General features: G+C 49.7%; 2 protein-coding genes across 2 annotated transcripts; both read left to right on the plus strand.

The window, feature by feature from the left end:
* The first annotated feature begins 450 nt into the window (after positions 1 to 450).
* On the plus strand, positions 451 to 6701 carry DENR (density regulated re-initiation and release factor). The gene is made up of 8 exons (XM_061561093.1): positions 451 to 654; positions 2304 to 2493; positions 3483 to 3502; positions 3645 to 3729; positions 4230 to 4358; positions 4460 to 4576; positions 5303 to 5442; positions 6234 to 6701. The coding sequence occupies exons 2-8, from the start codon at positions 2427 to 2429 to the stop codon at positions 6276 to 6278; spliced, it is 603 nt and encodes a 200-aa protein (XP_061417077.1). The 5' UTR covers positions 451 to 654; positions 2304 to 2426; the 3' UTR covers positions 6279 to 6701.
* Positions 6702 to 9928: 3227 nt separating this feature from the next.
* On the plus strand, positions 9929 to 15988 carry LOC133348250 (uncharacterized). The gene is made up of 3 exons (XM_061560964.1): positions 9929 to 11744; positions 12791 to 12846; positions 14005 to 15988. The coding sequence occupies exons 1-3, from the start codon at positions 9932 to 9934 to the stop codon at positions 15949 to 15951; spliced, it is 3816 nt and encodes a 1271-aa protein (XP_061416948.1). The 5' UTR covers positions 9929 to 9931; the 3' UTR covers positions 15952 to 15988.
* The last annotated feature ends 4247 nt before the right edge of the window (positions 15989 to 20235 follow it).

The raw sequence follows: 20235 nt of genomic DNA on the forward strand, positions 1-20235 counted from the left end.
TGCAGAGTCCGGGGCGAGCGTCGGTCTGGAAATTCAGAGTCCGGGGCGAGCTTCGAGCTGGGAATGCAGAGTCCGGGGCGAGCGTCGGGTTGAGAATGCAGAGTCCGGGGCGAGCGTCGGTCTGGAAATTCAGAGTCCGGGGCGAGTGGCAGGTTTGGGAATGCAGAGTCCGGGGCTCGCGTCGGGTTGAGAATTCAGAGTCTGGGGCGAGTGTCGGGTTGAGAATTCAGAGTTAGGGGCCAGCGTCGGGTTGAGAATTCCGACTCTTACTACTAATATTATCATCATCATCATCGGGTTGTGTTTGCGCGTTCCTCTTTAGAAACAATAAAATGTTTAAAAAAAATAAAAGTTTCGTGGAGCCACCCTTTCCGTACAGGCACCACGCGCGCCGCGGCCACCACAACGCCGTGGGCGGGGTCCTCGCGGCGAGGGCGACGGGGGGGGGGGTCATAGGTCAGCGTGACGCGTGCGGACGGAGCGCCGTGCCGACTTTTGCTTGAATTTTGTGCGCTCGAAGCGGCGAGCGGAGAATAATCGCGAGGTTCACAGCGGGGCACAAACGATCGGAGGCGGTCAATAAACATCTTGAGCCCGGGGTCCACTTCAAGGGGAGGCTTTCAGCTACTTGGAATCGACGGCGATTTGGTAAAGGTGAGAGCAACGCGTGGTGGTGGTGGACGAGGACGAGGAGGCCTCAAACTCGGCGGCGTTTCGTTTACCACCACGAACGACTTAAGAGAGATGAACTACAGTACGAAATAAACATTTGCACGGTGGTTGTGAAGCGGGTCGTCATTTAACGGGGACGTCGCCGCAAGATTGAATGGGTGGGGAGGCTCGGAGCGGGCCCCAGACGAGAGCCGCCTCCTCACGTGGGCGCGGGGATCTCGTTCCGACCACACGGACTCCTACCACACTCGCTCTCTCTCTCATACACAAGCGTGCGTCATGTACAAGGACCATTGCCCGAAACGTCCGGTCTTTATTTATGTTCATGTACACTTATTGACGGAGCGTGTTGAGTTTTTTTTTCCTTCCCGTGATGTTTTTTGTGTTTTTGCCACCACCGTCGTCGCGAGAAGTTACGTAGTGGGTTGATTGCAGTGAATTAAATCGCTCACGTCAGCGAGCGATTCAATTAATTGGTATTTTTGTTGTCAAGAAGCTCGTGGGTCTGTGGGGGAGTCTCTTTACGGGTGTGGTTTGGTTCGCATTGCAAGGCCGACACGTAATCCACGACCTCTGTGCAGTTTTAATTTAGAATTGCATCTGCAGTGGTATTCATTTAAATCGCAGCGTTCGTATACAGTATTAGTTATCCTTAAGGTTTTTTGTTGTTTCTCGTATCCACGACAGTGATAAGATTTGTTTGTATTTAACGCAGGTGAGAATGGGCGCCTGAATGGCGTGGCATTTGTTTTATTTTTGTCTCTCTATGGAATAACTTTGCACGGGGGGTATAACGCAGTATCTATCGCGGCTGGCCGTTATCATCCATCATCGCTGTGCTGTAATAAAGTAAAATGACATTCTGTATTAAAGCTTTGCCGTCTGCTGCAAGGTTGGCATTAACGACGGCGACGTCATCGTCATCATACGAATGCGTCCGTGCATTATGCGCCACCGGTGTGGAACAACTGTTTGCTCATGTCTCGGTTGAAAGACTCTACATTAAAAAAACGTTGTCTCACCCGGTTAACGTTAAGTGGCGTTGTACAGTACTATATATTGTCTTTCAGATGTACTGGCCTCGGTCATAAGAAAGTGGAATTCCCCCCCCCCCCCCCCCAATCCTGTCCTTGTAACAAATCACCCTCCACTCTGCTGTCTACATTGTGGGGATTTAAGAATCGATTCATGTTCCTATAAGTCTTAGCAGTCTCGGCTGTACTGTCTGATTTTGACGGTCTGCGCTACTACTGTCTAGGTTGTACGTGTAGTATAGTATTATGTTTAATCCTCTAAAGCTCAGTGTGGCTCATTCCAAACAGTACCACCATTGTTCAATCGCAATTTGTTTTAATCGTGCTATTAAGATTACGTGCTTGTATCTCGAGCGTGTGAATCGATTTCCATCGATACACCACGCATTGTTTTGTTGACTGCTGGATAAATGTCTACCCAAGCCGTCACCATCTCTCACGGCATCGCGATTCATCCAGTCCATGTCCATCTTAACCACTTTCGCGCGATACGATGCCATTGATCCATCCTTTTGGCTGCTGCTCCGTCAAAGTCTCGACCGCCGGAACTCGCCGTTCCATTGCCTTCGGATTTTAAATGTCACTTTTACTCACCAGGGGGCGCCCACTTTGAGCTCGGCTCACACATCGCGCCGACCCCAGACCACCGCGCCTCGCCCCAACGCTGGGGCAGGAGCAGAGAGTCGAGACCAAGCGTGCGTCTCGCATTCATAGCCGAAGATGTCCGGTTCCACAGAACCCGCCAAGGCCAATGTCTCCTACCCCATGAAGGTCCTCTACTGCGGAGGTACGTCGACTCAGGGCTACGGTGCAGTAGCGTAGTGTGATAAAAAATGTAAACATCGGCCATTTGTGTTTTAGTTTCTATTCTCCCAACTGTAGTCTTGTGCTTCTCCACGTTTATTTCCACGTTTTGGATTTTCTGGGGCAGAGCGGTGGCGCAGTGGTTTGTGTACTGCGCTATGAGCCCAGTGACCTGACTTGGATTCCCAACCACGGCTTAGGTCAGAGGCGAGTGGAATCTGAACCGACAACTCGTACCGGTTGACCAGCGTCGTAAAACGTGGTCATGGCATGAGGGAAGCCTTCATTCAGCATTGAATTTGCAAAAGGCGGCAGTTTAATTTATTAGGGGTGGTGCCATTGGCTGGCAGTAGTGGGTTCACCGCTTTGTTGCACAGAGTCACGTTTCGATTCTGACAGGCCGCCCTGGCTAATGCTGCTGGTATATTGACCGTGAAATAGCCATCCTCAGCTTCAGAGTGAATGTTAAAGATCCCCTGATGTCATTTAAAAAACGAGTAGGCCATTGTGTGCCGGCGTCGAAATTTGCCAAATTTTAACGACTCTAAAATGACTTAACTGGGAAGAACAGCAATCGTCACCTCGACTGCGTAAACTTTGCATGACCCTCCTGAGTCTTGAGACTCGGTGAGGTCTTTTTTCTGGGTAAACAAGCGTAATGAAAATAATCGCTTTACATCTGGGCGGGAGAGATTGTTGAACTGTGAGACTAGAACTGTGGAGCGTGCAGTTTATAGGAACTGACTTTTTGGAAACCCACATGGCTTAAACTCACACGTACGTATGTTGAACTCATTTCGCATTGTACGTAGCCAACCGTGCTACTCGGAGGTGCGCAGGCTGCAATTTTAAGTACACTCTTGTGTTTTTATTCATAAAAGTAAAGTGCTAATAGTAACAATTGATGTTTGGGTGTGATGTGATCACCTTTTCTCTTGCTCTAATCACATTTTGAATTTGTTCTCTTCGCAGAATGTTCCTTACCAATCGAGGTAAGCATTTGTTCGCTTTTCATGTTGTTGTAAATGTCACTGTAAACGTGTTGAACGCACTTTATAATTGGTTGGATTTTTTGTAAAATACTGTGAAAAGTAATGCCATAGCATAATTGTGTTGTCCCGTTTCGATTTGCAGTACTGCGAATACATGCCACAATATGCCAAATGTAAGCAGTGGTGGGAGAGAAATTTTCCAGATGAGTTTGCAAAGCTCAACCTGGGTGAGTTTCACACGGAGCTTTAATATCCAGTGGCACCACCAACATATCCCATGAGTGTCACTTTCAAACAAAACATGCTGCACGCTCGTCACATTTACAACATGATTGCACCTTACGTGTTTCTGATCTCTATTCATCATCAGTCACGATCAATCCACTGCTAGATGAATGCCCTCCACAAGCCGCCGCCATTTCTCACAATCATTTTATAATCCACCCAGCAACCTGCACACAAGCTGATTTTGATGTCGTTATTTTTGAGCGTCGTACAATACCCGTGTGCTCCGAATAAGTATCCATTCCATTTTTTACACATCCGTCAAAAGCAGCGTACCACCTGTAGTAATCGCTTTCACTACAATCTTTAAGTCCACCTGGATGAGTTGACCGATGCCACTTGCCAAATGAAATGAAAAACTGTTGGAAGAGATGCTGCCACGTCGCCTATGATACGGAGGTAACGGTGTCTTTCTGCACACGGGTGTTGTGGCGATCGGTAGGGTCCACTCCAATGACATATGAAGGTGGAAGTCGGGGAGGAGGAGGAGGAGGCGAAGGTGGGGAAGTGGGCGGAGGAGAGACACAGGAGGGTGTCATCGAGGAGGATGAGAAAAAGAGGCAAAAACGAGGTTTGTATTGATCGTACGAAATGCGGACTTCAAAATGTAACGTTGACACTGAATACTCTTCCCCAAAATATGCTGCAAAATGACCATTTGGGTTTCAACAGGTGGCAAAGGGCAGATTAAGCAGAAAAAGAAGACCGTCCCACAGAAAATAACAATTGCAAAAATCCCGCGCGCCAAAAAGAAGTACGTCACAAGAGTGTGCGGCCTTGCAACGTTCGGTGAGTGCCCACGTGCCTCTGTGTCACTACAGCAGCCTCTTGAAATTGTTTTTATGACTTTTATGTATTCCCGCTGCACTTTTGCTGCAACATTCGCAGCAATGTTCTGCTTTTAGGTGTCTCTTAAAAGCCCCACCTCTTCGCTTGGCCTTCGAGTGACAGTGAGCTTGGTTTTGCACCTCAGTCACGCGTCATTTGTGTCCGTGAAATATTGTGCACGTTATAAATTGCCTTGTAAATATTCTAACTCACAAGAATAAATATAGTGTCATTCAGAAAAGCGTGACTGAGTGTCAAAGTTTTTTTTTCAGAAGTGTTCAGCATTGGGGTGTTTAGCCGATTCCTTTTCAAAGTCACGGTTTAATGAATAATATTGTGTGGCCAACCGTTAACTTAGCAGGCATTATAGGACCTCCTTTGCCAGTACCAAAATATAAGAATACGTTTTTCCCCTTTTTTCTGGAAACAAAACTGAAACCTTTTTACAAGGCATCATGTCTGCATTAACCACAATACTTGTGGTCGGAATGCAAACAAAAAACACACTGATTATAATATATGCATTGTCCTTGAAACTGATTGTTCCACACCAGAGACATCTTTCTTTTGAGCCTCGTCTCAAACAGTACTAGACCAGAGGACGCCAAAAGGCATTGCCTGAGCTGCGTGATTTCTAGTATCGTATGAAGCTTCTGGGCGTGGTACGGTTTCCTCACTTGGTGACAGACATCGAGCTTAAGGAGGCGCAGAAGCTGTTTGCGCAACGCTTCTCGTGCGGCGCGTCCGTGACGGCCGAGGATGAGATCACCATCCAGGGCGACGTCACCGACAGCATCATGGACGTCATTCAAGAAAAGTGGTCCGAGGTGCGTCTCGTAACGCAGCGGTAGGGAAGAGGGGAAACCGTTCCCTTGCCGAAAGCCAGGCAGGACTGTGGGAACGCCTTTTGGCGGGGTGGGGGGGCTACAACATTGTCAGGCACATACTCTTTGGTTCTTTCGGTAAAGTCACGTAAGTATAAAATAAAATAAATCACGACGTTTCTGGCACAACACAAGCGTCCGGTGATGACGGACACTTTTGTTGCACCTGAAATTCGTGATTTATTTTATTTTCTACCTACGTGATTTTAACGAAAGAACCAAAGAGTATGGATTCCTGCAGTCACGAAAACTTCAAATCAAGATTGCCAGGCACGTTCGTGGTTGTCCAATAATGACGCGTGTAAGAATGCGTGTGTCAACTGGGCATAAAAAAAGGTGACCAGGAGTGACTGGTTGTGCTGGTATCAGAAAGTGTGTTGTTGGCAGGTGGGAGTTATTCCCTCCTAGTACTCGTTTAATGCAGCTAAGAAGGCAGTGAGTGTGGGGAGGCCTTCATCCAGCAAGTGGATAGAACATGGCTGCTGCGGATGATGATAGTAATGAGTGCCTTTTTATATTTGTCTTTTTACAAAAGAGAGAGAAAAGGACGGTTGCCATTTTTTGGTAAGTCTTCAATTCGTTACTTGCGAGGCGTGTTACGACCTTTAAGTAATGTTTCAACGGGGAAGCTTTGTAAGCATAAATAATAGGCGGGGACCGTGGTACGTTGCGAGTACAGGGACCTGAGAAACATTTTGCTTAATCGAACGGTCGCGCTTTGTCTCTATCTGCAGGTGGACGATGACAGCATAGAAGACCTGGGAGAGGTGAAGCGGTAACAGCGTTGGCATCCAGACCCGGACTAACCCCCTCCTTACATCGTAACCAACAAGAAATAAGACTGTACCCGTGCCCACACTACTGTCGAGGAGCGCGTAGCGGAGACCGCGTGGGTATGCACGGAACGCACGGGGCCGTACGTAAATTAGACGCAAAAGGGGTGTAAACCCGCATCGTTGTCAACGTGACTTTAGAGTTCAGTTTTCTGGAAATCTGTAACTATTGTCGAGCAACAAAAAAAATAAAGTAATAATGACACATCTGCTACGAGATAGGTTTCCTTTTCTGTGTTTGAAAAAAAAAGCACCCCAAACTTTGACTTATGTTGCCAATTTTATTTGACTCTGCATGTTTGTTTATTTTGCAAAAGTCCGTTTATGCTTTGGAATTGTGCAAAACAATAAATGACTTTCTCAACACGGGGTTTGATGTGGCCGTAGTATTTTTACATAATTAGCACGTTGCATCATTTTCATTGTACCTTTTATCGGTAAATATATATTATGTCCAAGTGAGAGCCTATTACGAGACCAGGGCTGAATTTTATCCAAGTCTGGGCTAGTCGCCCAAGAAATAATTCTATATTTAAGGATACCGCACCCAGTCCAGATCTGCAGTCAATACACCTCAACTGATGAAGGAGCTCCCTCACAGCAACACAGGCACTTAACACACCTGAGACCACGTGCGAGGAGATGCGGCGTGAGCGACTTGGACACCTTGGTGCTGACAACAGCATGGGCATCGAGGATAGTGAATGCCTCTCCACAGGGGCAATCCGCAGGCTTGGACCACATGGAAAAAACTCTAAACAGACTTCGCACCCAAGTCGGCAGATCAAGATCCAGCCTGGCCACATGGCACTACTCCACAAAATCAGAGATGTGACAAGAGGCAGACCATGCAGACGACATCTCTTGTTCTGTCCACTGCTCGAGGAAGCCCCCCCTGTACTTTGCAAAGACATTTTACTTTGATGGACAGACGAAAAGAACACGGTATTCGTCTCAGAATGGTTGTGGCTACTGGTCACGTGCCTCCTCTACCAGTGCCCCACAAAATATATATTTTATTTAGAACACGGAAAAAATTGTACCTTTGACTAAATACTACAGTTATAAAGGGTGACAATTATCTGTAAATCCCACATCTTAAAATTTCACTGACATGCCTCTACAGATCGCAAGGCACAAATAGCCAGAACCGCACGCAATAAATCATCAGTGAGACCTTGTAAAGAAAAGTGAAGATAATCGACGCAGCCGACGTCTAGGACGTGTCACATTGAGACACTGGAATTACGACACCCAATGTAGATTTCCTCTGCGTCGCGCGGTCCTATCTAGTGCCCACGGGAGAGCGAAACCCATGAAACCCATGAATTTTTTAAAGGCGACCGCAGCCACACAATCTAGCGATAGCCTTCCACCTTATCACTAATGCAGGAGGCTGGCTATAATGTGTCGCTCGTTACACGACTGGGAATCTGGGATCGGGATGTCATACAACAAGGAACGGCGCCGGCGCAGTAAACACGTCTCCCGCCCGCATGCGCGGAGGGTCTGGGCACCTTGGGGGACGACGCTCGGCTCCTCGCTGCCCGTTCGATGCTGTGCTCGGTGCTACTCGCTTCCCACGCAGAGGAGTTGCACTCAGATGGCCACCACTGCCTGGAGGTGAGGGGAGAGTGGTCGTCCTCGCTTTGGCTTCGCGCACGCACGGGCAACCGAGGTGTGAGGTAGGCAGGGAAATTCGTGGGAAAGGGACCCGGTCTTGGCTGCGCAGTCAGCTCGTATGAGTTCGACTCTCGAGGAGGGGGGTGCGTGAGGTGTTGACCGTTCGAGATGTCGCGCCTGTTTGCGAAGAGGTGGTTAAAGTAGTGATGTCAAGAGTGGAAAATAAAGTCACGGCTAATTTAGACGAGGTGGTCCCCTCGTGCAACGCGTTCTGCTGCAAGTCGCAAACATTAAAAAAAGGTGAGCCAATTCAAATATAAATGTTCATTTCTTTTTTGCGTGCCATTTAAAAAAAACTCTTTAAAAAAAAAGCAATGTTTACCACAGTGAGGACACTCCGATTTACAAAATCCTCAGCTCTTGACTCATGGGCCAGCTGAGGTTTACAAAGAAAAAAAAACCACCACCGCATACCTGTCCGCTGCTAATTTGGCAAATTGCAGACAAGGTGGGGGGGGGTCTCAATTTGAGCCAACACCCCTCTCGCCCATTGTGCCCCGCGCCCGCCGATGAGATCAACAGCGGAGCTGTCACGTCGGAACGTGACGCGCTGCAGGTCAAACAATGTGAAACACTCAATCGGTTCAATTCATCCGGTTGGTCTCTATGCGTCAATTGATCCCACGGTGTTTCTCGCCGAGCGTTCCTCGCTGACGGAGATCGCGTAACCTTCTCTCGTAATGGGATCGCCGAGAAAGATTTGACGTTCCCCTCTTAATCACCGAAAATGCACGTTCTGTGTGGCCTTTGACCGACAGCGTTTTGGGAAATGGTGATCGCGCTACACACATCGCTGACATGTTGTACACGCACGTATTTATACGTACGCAAGGTGAATTGTTGCTGGATTTGTTGAAATGTTTCATGGCTTTATTATGTTACGATTACCTGAGGTCAATAACAATGAAAGCAGCTGATAATGCTTTTGACCAGCTGATCTCTTTCATAACAAAAGCAGCCGGATTAAACAATTCATATCTTTGATTTCTGTCTCCACCAACAGAAAAAGAATCACACAGTTTTTTTTATTACATTTTACGCGAGACGCCTCTTTCATCATCATGTAATATATTTATTTAGGAAAACTTCCTTGAATCTCAATACTTTTTTTCAATCGTGTCCTGGACCAGCGGCTTCCTTATTAATGAGGGCCTTTGTGTGTAGGCAGGTAACGAGAGAGTGCCTGGAGCAATGTCTAGGCCTACAAGGGAATGACACTCGCAAAAGCTGTCTCTGCTCTATCGTCAAAAGTTCTAGCCGGTTCTATGTTTTTCAAATGGAACATACAACATTAAAAAAAATTTAGCCGCCCCCCAAAATAGGGGGGACATTTGCTTTGTTACCTAGACGCACGAAAGTCTGTATTTATGATAATGATAAAAAAAACCCATCAGATTTTAAAGTATTAAAATCTAAAGACCCCCCCCCAAACATTTTTTGTGGGGCAACAATGTTTTAATGTTTTTGAAAAATCTAAGCCCACGACGGAGGTTTAGAAGTGTACTTAAATCAAATATGGCATCAGGCCATCGATGTCTCATTGTTGCAGACACTCCGTGACACGAGCAGTTATAAAGGCAGCAGAGCGCACCACGAGCTCAAAGCGTAAACATGCTTTACAATTTCCCTACAATCCAATGGGCACAGCCCCACAAGATAATCTCTACGTGAAAATTTATCCGCATGTACGTTTGTATATTAATTGGGAGAGCCAAAGTAAATTAAGCGCGTTGCAGGGTGACTCGTCGTACGGAGTGACTGGTTGTATGGATTAACTTGTTGTACAGAGTGACTGGTTGTATGGATTAACTCGTTGCTACGCATGCTGCCCTGCTCCTCCGCAGCACCGGGTGATGCCACTGTAGCCCCCGCACCGCTGCCACCGCCACCGCCGTGCCCACCGTGCCCACCGTGCCATGGAGCCCCTCCTGACGCTGGCGCCGCTGCTGCTGGCCGCGATTGCCCCGGCGGTGCGTGGGTGCCCGCCGCACTGCTCCTGCTTCAGGAGGACCTCCGAGGTCTTCTGCGACAGTGCCAACCTCACGTCCGTGCCGTCGGCTCTGCCCGCGCACACCGTGCGTCTCTCCCTGGACCGCAACGCCATCGCCAGCCACAACCTCGACCTCAGGTGCTTCGCGTGGCTGCGGAGCCTCCATGTGGGCAGCAACGGGCTGACGGCCTTCCCGCGGGCCCTTCCGCCATCCCTGACCAGCGTCGACGTGAAAGGCAACAATCTGACTTCGCTCGGCAGGGACACCTTCGCCGGACTCAAGTCGCTGAGGACTCTGGACTTAGAGGGGAACCAGATTACGTTGGTGGACGACCGGGCGTTCTCGGACCTGCGGGGGCTGCAGGACTTGAACCTCCGCGGGAACCAGCTGAGAAGCGTCCCTGCCAATCTCCCGCCGTCGCTCGTCAAGATCGATCTGTCAAGGAACAATATTGTCCAGCTGACTGGTGCTGTCTTCTGGGGCTTACTCAACCTCGCGTCTCTTATCCTGAGTGACAATGCTGTCCAGCGACTCCCCGAGAGGACTTTTGACCATCTGACCAGCCTGTCCCGAATCTCGCTCGAGGGCAACCCCTGGGTGTGCGATTGTGCCATCGTCTACCTCTACCAGTGGCTGTGGGACACGAGAAAGAAGAATCGGGTTGTGTGCGACAGCCCTCAAAGGTTAAGGCTGAGGGCACTCCTCACACTGTCCCTGGGCGACATCTGTCCAGTAGACAGGCCGCCCGACGATCATGTCACGAGTACACTCTCCACGCACACCCCTGCGCTCTCTCCCACCAAAATCTCCGAGCGCTTCCACGTGGACGCAGTACGAGACTCGACCGGGCTCGTCGTGAATACTCCACCGTTGTCTACAACGATTTTCCAAAGCATCGAAGGTATTCCCGTGCACGGTTACTTGCCGCAAAACCGAGCCTCTGCAGAGACAGCCGCGCCGCAGTTGCACCAGTCGCGGTCGGGGCGAGAGTTTCCGCAGAATAGCCTGATGCCATCCATGGGGCTCTGTTCGCCAAGCCCTGCCGCCCAGCAATCCATGCAATGGTCACCCTCCCCGCCCTCCCCGCAGGAGGTGACCTCCACCTGGCACGGGTCGACCATGACGGCGAGGGGGCCTCCCTCCACGGACGTGGCCGACCCGCGTCACCACGTCCAGCCCGTGCCTTCCATCCCGGAGATGGGACGTGCGTGCGACGGCACCAAGAAGGGTGCCCGGTGCTTTTCTCTCAAGAGCAACCTCAGCGACGGGGAGGAGGATGAGCGGGATGACGGGTCCCGCTCCACGACCGCTGGGGCCCCAAGGCCCTCGCTGTTGCAGCAGCAGCAGCAGCAGCCGTGGAGCTCCGATTGCGGAGCAAGCTGCAGCAGCAGCAGCGGCGTCGTCTCGCAACCGCTTTCGTTTACGTGGGGAACTGCCGAGGGCCCCCTGGGGCCCACGCGGACGCCGCACGCGCTCGCCCACGGGGAGCCCAGCTCGGCCCCGGCAGGTGGAACGCAAGCGGCGGTGGCCGAGGCCACGCCGGCTTGGAGGGCCACGGGGACGCCCGGGGGAGGCCTCCCCCTCCAAGGCGGCCATTCGGCTCGGCAGAAGAGGACAATAGCCATCATGGTGCTGGTTGTGCTGCTGGTGGGCGCGCTGGCCGTGCTCTGCTGGAGGCTGGTGCTGTGGCCTTGCTTCGTGCGACCCGCTGCAGCTGCAGCAGGGAGGGGACCCCGAGGCCGAGTGTTCCCCATGGAAGCCTGGGTGGACAGATAGCGGCAGGCGCCATCTGGCCAACTGCCGTGTGCATCGCCCATTTAACATTGCGCAGTGTGATTTGACACATTCCATGCAGAGAGATGCGGTTCCGAATCATGTAAATATATTGGCTGCAAAGGAAATAAAATGTTTGTTGAAAGTGTTGGTTTTTTGTTCGTTGGCTCGCAGAACCCGAAGGTCAATGTTAACCTTTATGTAAATACAACGTAATCGTGATTAACAGCCATTTCGGAACGCGTCGTTGGATGATACCCAATAAACATGGAACGTTGGGTCAATGTTGATCCAACGGTTCCAACCACATGCCAACGTTGACGAAACGTTCGCATGTCGAGTTTTGTGAATGACGGATTTGAGGTGACCCCACAAGGAATAAATTATATATAAATAATGATAATAAACACAATATTAACTTAAAAACAATTAAAAGGTATTAATGCCAGTGTGAACATAAATAACCCTATCTGTCCTAACGTTTGGACCACCTTGGATATAAGTAGTCTATTAGACATAAGTTACTTATTTTCGAACGGATAACAAAATAGTGTCACTGGTCAAGAGGTCCCATAATCGTAAACAGGGAACTGGTGGTCCAACAGCTTCAAACCATCTCCGAACGTTGGGCCCACGTTGTCATGCGCACTGGGGTATTTGAGAGGATGTGAGACATTAGTGGGTTTGTTGCACACATGAGTGGGCTACAAAAAAAATAATGTTATCCGGTTTAGAGTGTGTTGGTTACTTCTGATGTTGTTGTTGTTGCCATTTCTCGTCGATGGCTGGCTTGGGTGGTGCTCTGTAAGGTTGAATGTGCGTGGAGCACAGAGTCCGTGAAGGTATGCGGGGAGGGCTGGGGTCAGCGCCGCACATCGGCCGCGCCCAGCCCTCTTGTCATGTCATTGTCCGAGTTTTCAATGGGATTGTCGCACGAGCAAGATTGAGCAAGCGTTGAAAAAGGGGTGAAACTTCACTCTGCTCAGCCACAAACTACTGCTGCCACGTGAGCTACGCAAGGGAGCCCTCGGAGCCAGCAAGGGACGCGTCCTGACATCTCGAGAGTGGTGAGTGAGTGCATGGGACCAGTGCGTGCGTGGATGAGTGGCTGGGTTAGTGAGCTGTTTCGTAAGTGGGACTAATGATTGGGTGAGTGGTACTGCAGTGAGAGGATGAATGTCTGGGTAAGTGAGCGGGTTAGTGGGACTAATGAGGTACCGGTGACAGGGTGGGTAGCTGGCTTCAGCAAGTGGGTGAAGTGGTATCAGTGAGAGGGTGATTCTCTGGGTTAGTGGGTGAGACCAATGAGTGGGTGAGTGGTACAACAGTGAGCCGGCGAGTGGCTGGGCTAAGTAGATTTGTGAGTGGGACCATCGGGTGGGTGAAAGCACACGTCACAGGGTGCAAGGTAGACACTGCACATCGTGCAGAGGCAATAGTGGACATCTATATTAAAAAAAAGCTTTTTCGCTCATTGGATTCCTCCAGTTTAAATACATCTTTTGATTCAAAAATAATTCAAGTGGCTTAAATATAAAAAAGTAAGAACGCGAAGAAAATAACATTGAAACCCTTGGCTATACTCTACCTAATATCACCTAAGCCTGTAATTAAAGTCATTTATCACCGCTACAATAGTAATCTTCAGCGATTGTGTGAATGAATGAAAACCTCCCCATTCGTGTCACTCGTTCGTACGTGCACATTTATATTTGCGTGGGACTCCCAGTTACACGGCAACGGAACACTTTACATACACACAGGTACACGACACTTGCACGCTTATCACCACACAGCACAGTGTACTGCATAGTACACTGAGAAACATCGAACGATGATTGTCTATTTGTCAGCTTGTAACGTTTTCTGCGGGGGTCGTCACCGTAGCGTGATCGCCGTATGGAGGTCGAAATCCACACGGTAATATGCGCTCCCGCTGATACCCCAGTAAACATGTCAACGTTGGGCAAACGTTGACATGCGGTTGGAATCGTTGGGCTAATGTTGGACCAATGTTCCTTGTTGACTGGGTACGTTGGTCTTAAAAAAAAGACAGGGGGGGGGGGGTCGTTCTAAAGCATGGCTCGTCATAATAAGGTAATACTGCGTGGATGGATCATCGTTGTTATTGACTACGAGAACATTTGCTGTCAAGTTTTACTCTGCCGAATCACTCGCACTTCCTCTCACTTGCCACCGGTGCGATGATCAAATCTCTGCTTCAGGAGGGAACGAAAGGACCCATGGCTCGATCCCTGCTTCTCCCTTGGTGCATCTTGCTGCTGCTGCTGCCAGACTCCGGCGCAGCTACTAAATGTGTCAGCACAAGTTTGTGGAAGCAGTGCGACTGCCTGGGCGCGACAGTGAACTGCGCCGGCCTCGGCATGAGACAGGCGCCGAGCGGCGTCGTGCCCAATGCGAGCGAGGTGCTGCTGCAGAACAACCTCCTGGTGAACGTCAGCAACGTGTTCGCCAACTGGAGCACCCTCCTGTCGCTCAACATGAGCACGAACCTCTTCGGCGGCTTCCCCGTGGGGCTGCCGCCAAGCCTCACATCGCTGGACCTGACCAGGAACGTGATCTTGAGCGTCGACCCATGGGCCTCGGGAAAGTTAAAATCTCTGAGCCGCTTGTACCTCAACAACAACCAGCTGTCCAGCGTGAAAGAGGGATTCTTCGAGTCTCTGCCAGCCCTCACGTTCGTGTCGCTGCACAGCAATCAGTGGACGTGTGACTCCTCCAACAGCTACCTGTGGAATTGGCTTAACAACACCAACGTCACGGTGCCGCAGGACGTCATCTGCATGTTGCCGCTCTCAATCCGTGGAACCAAGATGAAAGACCAGCCGGCCAGTTACTTCGCCCCCACGGTCGCCCCAACAACTCCTCCTACTACGCCAGCGGCGACATCTTCATCGTTACCATCTTCATCTCCAGGTCCGTCGTCGCCATCGTTGTCAACAACGCCATCATCGCCATTGTCTTCCGCCGCCACGTCAAGTCTCCCGTCCATATTAACGTCGACGAGTGCTGCCAGCTCCATCACCTCATCTCCAGTGTCCGCGTCATCTGTGGCTCTGGCTCAAGCGGCCAGCTCCGTGGGCATCACCTCAACGCTCTTGATGCCGACACCGACGCTTGCTACTTCTCCCAATCTCGCCACATCCCCTCTCCCCAGTGCCCTTCAGTCGAGGGTCTCCACGAGTCAAGCATCGAGCAGCCCGGCATTACCGTTGGGTTCTTCAAGCCTGCAGGCTTCATCATCGACCGACCCATCGCTCATCATCTCCTCTACCTCGTCTATTCCGCCAACAATGGTATCCTCAACACCACCGCTGGCTTTGACCTCATCCCAAAGTCCAGCGACTTCGGCGTCTTTGTCCACAGCGCCGATGGTGCCAACGCCATCTCAGTCGATCATCTCAGCTGTATTCACGTCAGTAGCGGGGTCGGCAAGTGCTCTTCTGCTCTCTCCCGTCTCCACAGTCAGCACGACCTCGACGTCCACCATTACTTCTCTGATGGCATCGAGCACCGTTGACCCAACGGCTGTGACCATTACGAGCTCCACGGCTATCACCAGCTCCATGGGTATTGCCACGCTGGGCACTGCTACACCACAGCTGTCCTCAATAACTTCTCCAACGGTGTCCACTACGGATATTTACAACAGCAATAGTTTAAACAGTGTCCTGGCATTCACATCCACGTCGTCCGTCCAAGTGACCGTTTACTCCTCTCCATCATCATCATCATTACCATCATCATCTCTGCTACAGACCTCATACCTTGGGATGCTGTCTTCATCGTCGTCATCAGCATCATATCCCACAGTCGTGACACCATCCATCGAAATGCTGAGTGGCATCTTTTACATTTCCACCCACACCTCAGGTCCCTCATCCTCCACCTCCAGCTTCAATTCTGCCTCTCCAATCTCCACCTCAGGTCCCACATCCTCCAGCTTCATTTCTGCCTCTTTAATCTCCATTCAGGTCCCTCATCCTCCACCTCCAGCTTCAATTCTGCCTCTCCAATCTCCACCTCAGGTCCCACATCCTCCAGCTTCATTTCTGCCTCTCCAATCTCCTCCTCGGGTCCCTCATCCTCCACCTCCAGCTTCATTTCTGCCTCTCCAATCTCCACCTCAGGTCCCACATCCTCCAGCTTAATTTCTGCCTCTCCAATCTCCTCCTCGGGTCCCTCATCCTCCACCTCCAGCTTAATTTCTGCCTCTACAATCTCCACCGTAGGTCCCTCCACCTCCAGCTTCATTTCTCCCTCTCCAATCTCCACCTCAGGTCCCTCATCCTCCACCTCCAGCTTCATTTCTGCCTCTCCAATCTCCACCTCAGGTCCCTCATCCTCCAGCTTCATTTCTGCCTCTCCAATCTCCACCTCAGGTCCCTCATCCTCCACCTCCAGCTTCATTTCTGCCTCTCCAATCTCCACCTCAGGTCCCTCATCCTCCAGCTTCATTTCTGCCTCTCCAATCTCCACCTCAGGTCCCTCATCCTCCACCTCCAGCTTCATTTCTGCCTCTCCAATCTCCACCTCAGGTCCCTCATCCTCCAGCTTCATTTCTGCCTCTCCAATCTCCACCTCAGGTCCCTCATCCTCCACCTCCAGCTTCATTTCTGCCTCTCCAATCTCCACCTCAGGTCCCACATCCTCCAGCTTAATTTCTGCCTCTCCAATCTCCTCCTCGGGTCCCTCATCCTCCACCTCCAGCTTAATTTCTGCCTCTACAATCTCCACCGTAGGTCCCTCCACCTCCAGCTTCATTTCTGCCTCTCCAATCTCCACCTCAGGTCCTTCATCCTCCACCTCCAGCTTCAATTCTCCTTCTCCAATCTCCACCTCAGGTCCCACATCCTCCAGCTTCATTTCTGCCTCTCCAATCTCCTCCTCAGGTCCCTCATCCTCCACCTCCAGCTTCATTTCTGCCTCTCCAATCTCCACCTCAGGTCCTTCATCCTCCACCTCCAGCTTCAATTCTCCTTCTCCAATCTCCACCTCAGGTCCCACATCCTCCAGCTTCATTTCTGCCTCTCCAATCTCCTCCTCAGGTCCCACATCCTCCAGCTTCAATTCTCCTTCTCCAATCTCCACCTCAGGTCCCTCATCACCCACCTCCATCTCAAGTCCCTCATCATCCACAACGTTCGTCACCACCCTTCCTCCACCCTCCTCCACGTTAACGTCCGTCGAGTCATCGCCATCATCATCACCATCGTCGTCGCCGCCATCCACTTTGTCGGACAGGAACTCGCCCCTCTCCCCTGCGCAGATTGCGGCCATTTCGATGGCCGTAGTGGCCGGGGTGACATTGGCTGTCATTGCAGGGCTGGTCTTGCTGTTGCTCGTCAACAGGGGCACTTTCGTCGTCAAAAATGCCTACGACCAGAAGATTTGATTGCTCAGCCGACTCGTGGGGCGTCCGTCACCGAACGAGTGTCCGACATAAAATGGGGACTGACTATAAAAAACGAAATGACGGAGTACGGGACGTGCGCCATAACTCTGCGAGTCATTTCGCAAACCTGTGGCTCTGGAGCTGCTCCGTGACGTTATTCACATTGTGGCTCTTGAAATATTGAGGGCTTTGTTTTCATGTCTGTCAACCCCCTATTCAGTGCCCTACCTGATTACCGACCAATTCGGACCTTATTGGTCACCCGTGCCCCTTATACATCTCAACGTTCATCCTACAAAGTCCCATCACAAGGGAAAAACGCACACAAATAGACATATTTTGCCCTTATTGAAACGACTGTGTACGCTCGTATGGACCTGAAAACTCAATTTCCCTTGTACAAGAATACGGGTAAACCGTATGGGTCGACAGGTATGTTTTTTAATACTCTTTGGGTCTTTCGGTAAAGTTACATAGATAGAATAAAAAAAAAATAACGTTTCAGGTACAAAAAATACAGCAGGTGAACTTCTGAGACAGGAGAAATATGACATATTTCTTCTTCTTCAGCAGTTCGCCTGCTGTATGAATTCCTGCAGTCACGAAAGCTTTAAGTCAATGTTTTTTTATATATCGAATTTCTAACATTTTTTTTTATTTTGGGTTTAGTCGATGCCCAGCAATGTTGGGCCAAACGTTGGCATGGTTACTGGGTATAGTCGTTCTGGTCCAAATAAAACCTCTCAAAAGTTAACATCAAGTGCTGCTCGCGAAACGTTCTCACTAGTTGGGAAGGGGGGGGGGGTCTCGGCGTCACATATGTCCCTGCAGGCGAATTACTTGGTCCACCGTATCGGGATTGTACATACTGCACTGCATTTTGGAGCAAGAGACTTTAAGCGGTCAACCCGGTATCCCTATTGTCAGGTTTGTTAGAATCGTTTTCTTTTTACATTAGCACAGCGAACAGCTAGGAATACAAAAAAATTAATCGGTTAAAACCGGTACAAAGCACGTTAAAACGTCTTAAGAAATGAACGTTGACATGTTAAACCTTTGGAACGAGACCCATGCGGAGAGATATATTAACACTGTGCCGCACGTGAGGCAATGGTTTGTTTGCAACGCGCGGCGTGTGCGATCCAGCGGTTCGCCGGTTTGATTCCATCTCCCGGCGCGGTGGGGCAAAGTGTGGGTACATCTTATAATCAAGGCACAATGACCGGCGTGGGAGGGTAGCCCGAATATCCCCTCTGTACAGTTCGTGCACTGTCTGTGGACTCCACGGCCGCCTCTTCCCGACTAAAATTCCACCGGAATCGATTACGGGCTCCCGAAATGGTTACCGGTTACCGTTTAAAACAACAACAACAACCATAATCTCTACGAGTGGAAGCAATCTCCCTCCCGGCTGTATTGGTTGGAGGGTGGGCGGGGGAGGTGTAATTTCGGAAATGTTTTCTTTTTGGATTTAAACTATTTAAAACGTATTTTACCAGGCTCACTAAGCCATATCGCTTTTTCAGAAACGACCTGGCAGCCACAAACGATAGCTCAACGAAGTGGCTTGTCATTATGTGGAAATGCATAGCAGCGAAATACTCTAAATGCGTGTTGATTCTAAATGTGGAGGGGAAAAACCAGAGGACCCGGAGAGAAATCCACGCGGCCACATGAGAGAGGCATGCAAACTCCAAATATACAGCAGCAGGCGTCAGGGTTGGGATCGAACCCACAACCTCCTTCATTCCAGGCAAAGTAGTTAACATCTCCTAGCCACCGTCGATTGGTGTAGGGAAAAGCATGAACCACTGCATGTGTGTGCCAAATGTTATACTCCAAGCCCCGTGCCGGATTAAGCTATTGTGGGGCCTGTATCATATTATGTTATAAAGGGCCCAACATAAAAAAAACCACAGAAATATTAAAACACAAATTTTTAGCTTGCATAGTAAAGTAATTGTATTTTTTCATTTGCTATACAGCCTAAAACGACAAATCGCTAACCTTAAACACCCAGTCGTTCATAAAAGTTCAAGGCGGTATAGTGCTATAGTAATAGAGCAAGTGCAGAATCGCTGAACCGGAATTGATAGCTTGAAAGCATTTAGCGCGGGGCCCTTGAAAGTGCGGGGCCCGTAGCTACTACAGTAGTAGCTACTTGTGCTACTGGGATAATCCGGCACTGTCCTAGCCCCGTTCGAAGAAGGCATCACTGCAAGTCCGAAATAAAGTCACGGTGGCCGATATTGTGGTCAGCAACCTGGACTCACGGACCACGCCGGTTCAATCTCGCGGGCACGGCAGTTGAACTCAAAATCCACACTCCCCCCCTCCCCCCCTTTGGTCATTTTTATTTGAATTGGCATAAATCAGGGTTACATTTTTTATGTTTATTCCAACCGCACATTTGAAATGTGTCCACGCGTCTTGTTCTCTTAAATCGTGCACTATGACCACCTTTATTTCTATGTAAACGCGACTATATAATATTAACAAAAAATGTTAACATTCGTATAATTTGCACTATATTTGTTTTCAGTTATCACCTATAGTTCAAGTTTACGTACCCGTGTAGTAAAAGTGTGTATATTTGACGTTCGTTTTTGAAACAGTGACATTGTAGGCTATTTATTGCGTCTCCTTGTTCTGGAACCTTCGTGCGTCGGTTGTGACAAAGTCTTCGTAGCAAGTCGAACATTGTACGCTTCGGCCAAATGTCAAAACAACCTAACAGCAGCTTTAGAAGAATACTGTAGTAGCAATCAAAATAAAACGACTCTGCCGTAATTTTAAATCAGTCTTTTTATTCCTTGTTGTCGTGTGATTGCTTTGCCTTCAGTTTTCCAATTTCTCGTCACTCGTCCATTCTGTCATTTGACTTCCTCCTCATCTCGATTTAAAGCTTTCGTGACTGCAGGGATTCATCTTCTTGGTTCTTTCGGTAAAGTCACGTAGAATTCTACGTGACTTTACCGAAAGAACCAAAAAGATTCCTCCTCATCGTCGAAGACCCTGGAGGTGGAACCGTCAATCGCAC

Source organism: Lethenteron reissneri, chromosome 27 (genome assembly GCF_015708825.2).
Source record: "Lethenteron reissneri isolate LAM-NWPU_2019-01 chromosome 27, ASM1570882v1, whole genome shotgun sequence".
NCBI lineage: Eukaryota > Metazoa > Chordata > Hyperoartia > Petromyzontiformes > Petromyzontidae > Lethenteron > Lethenteron reissneri.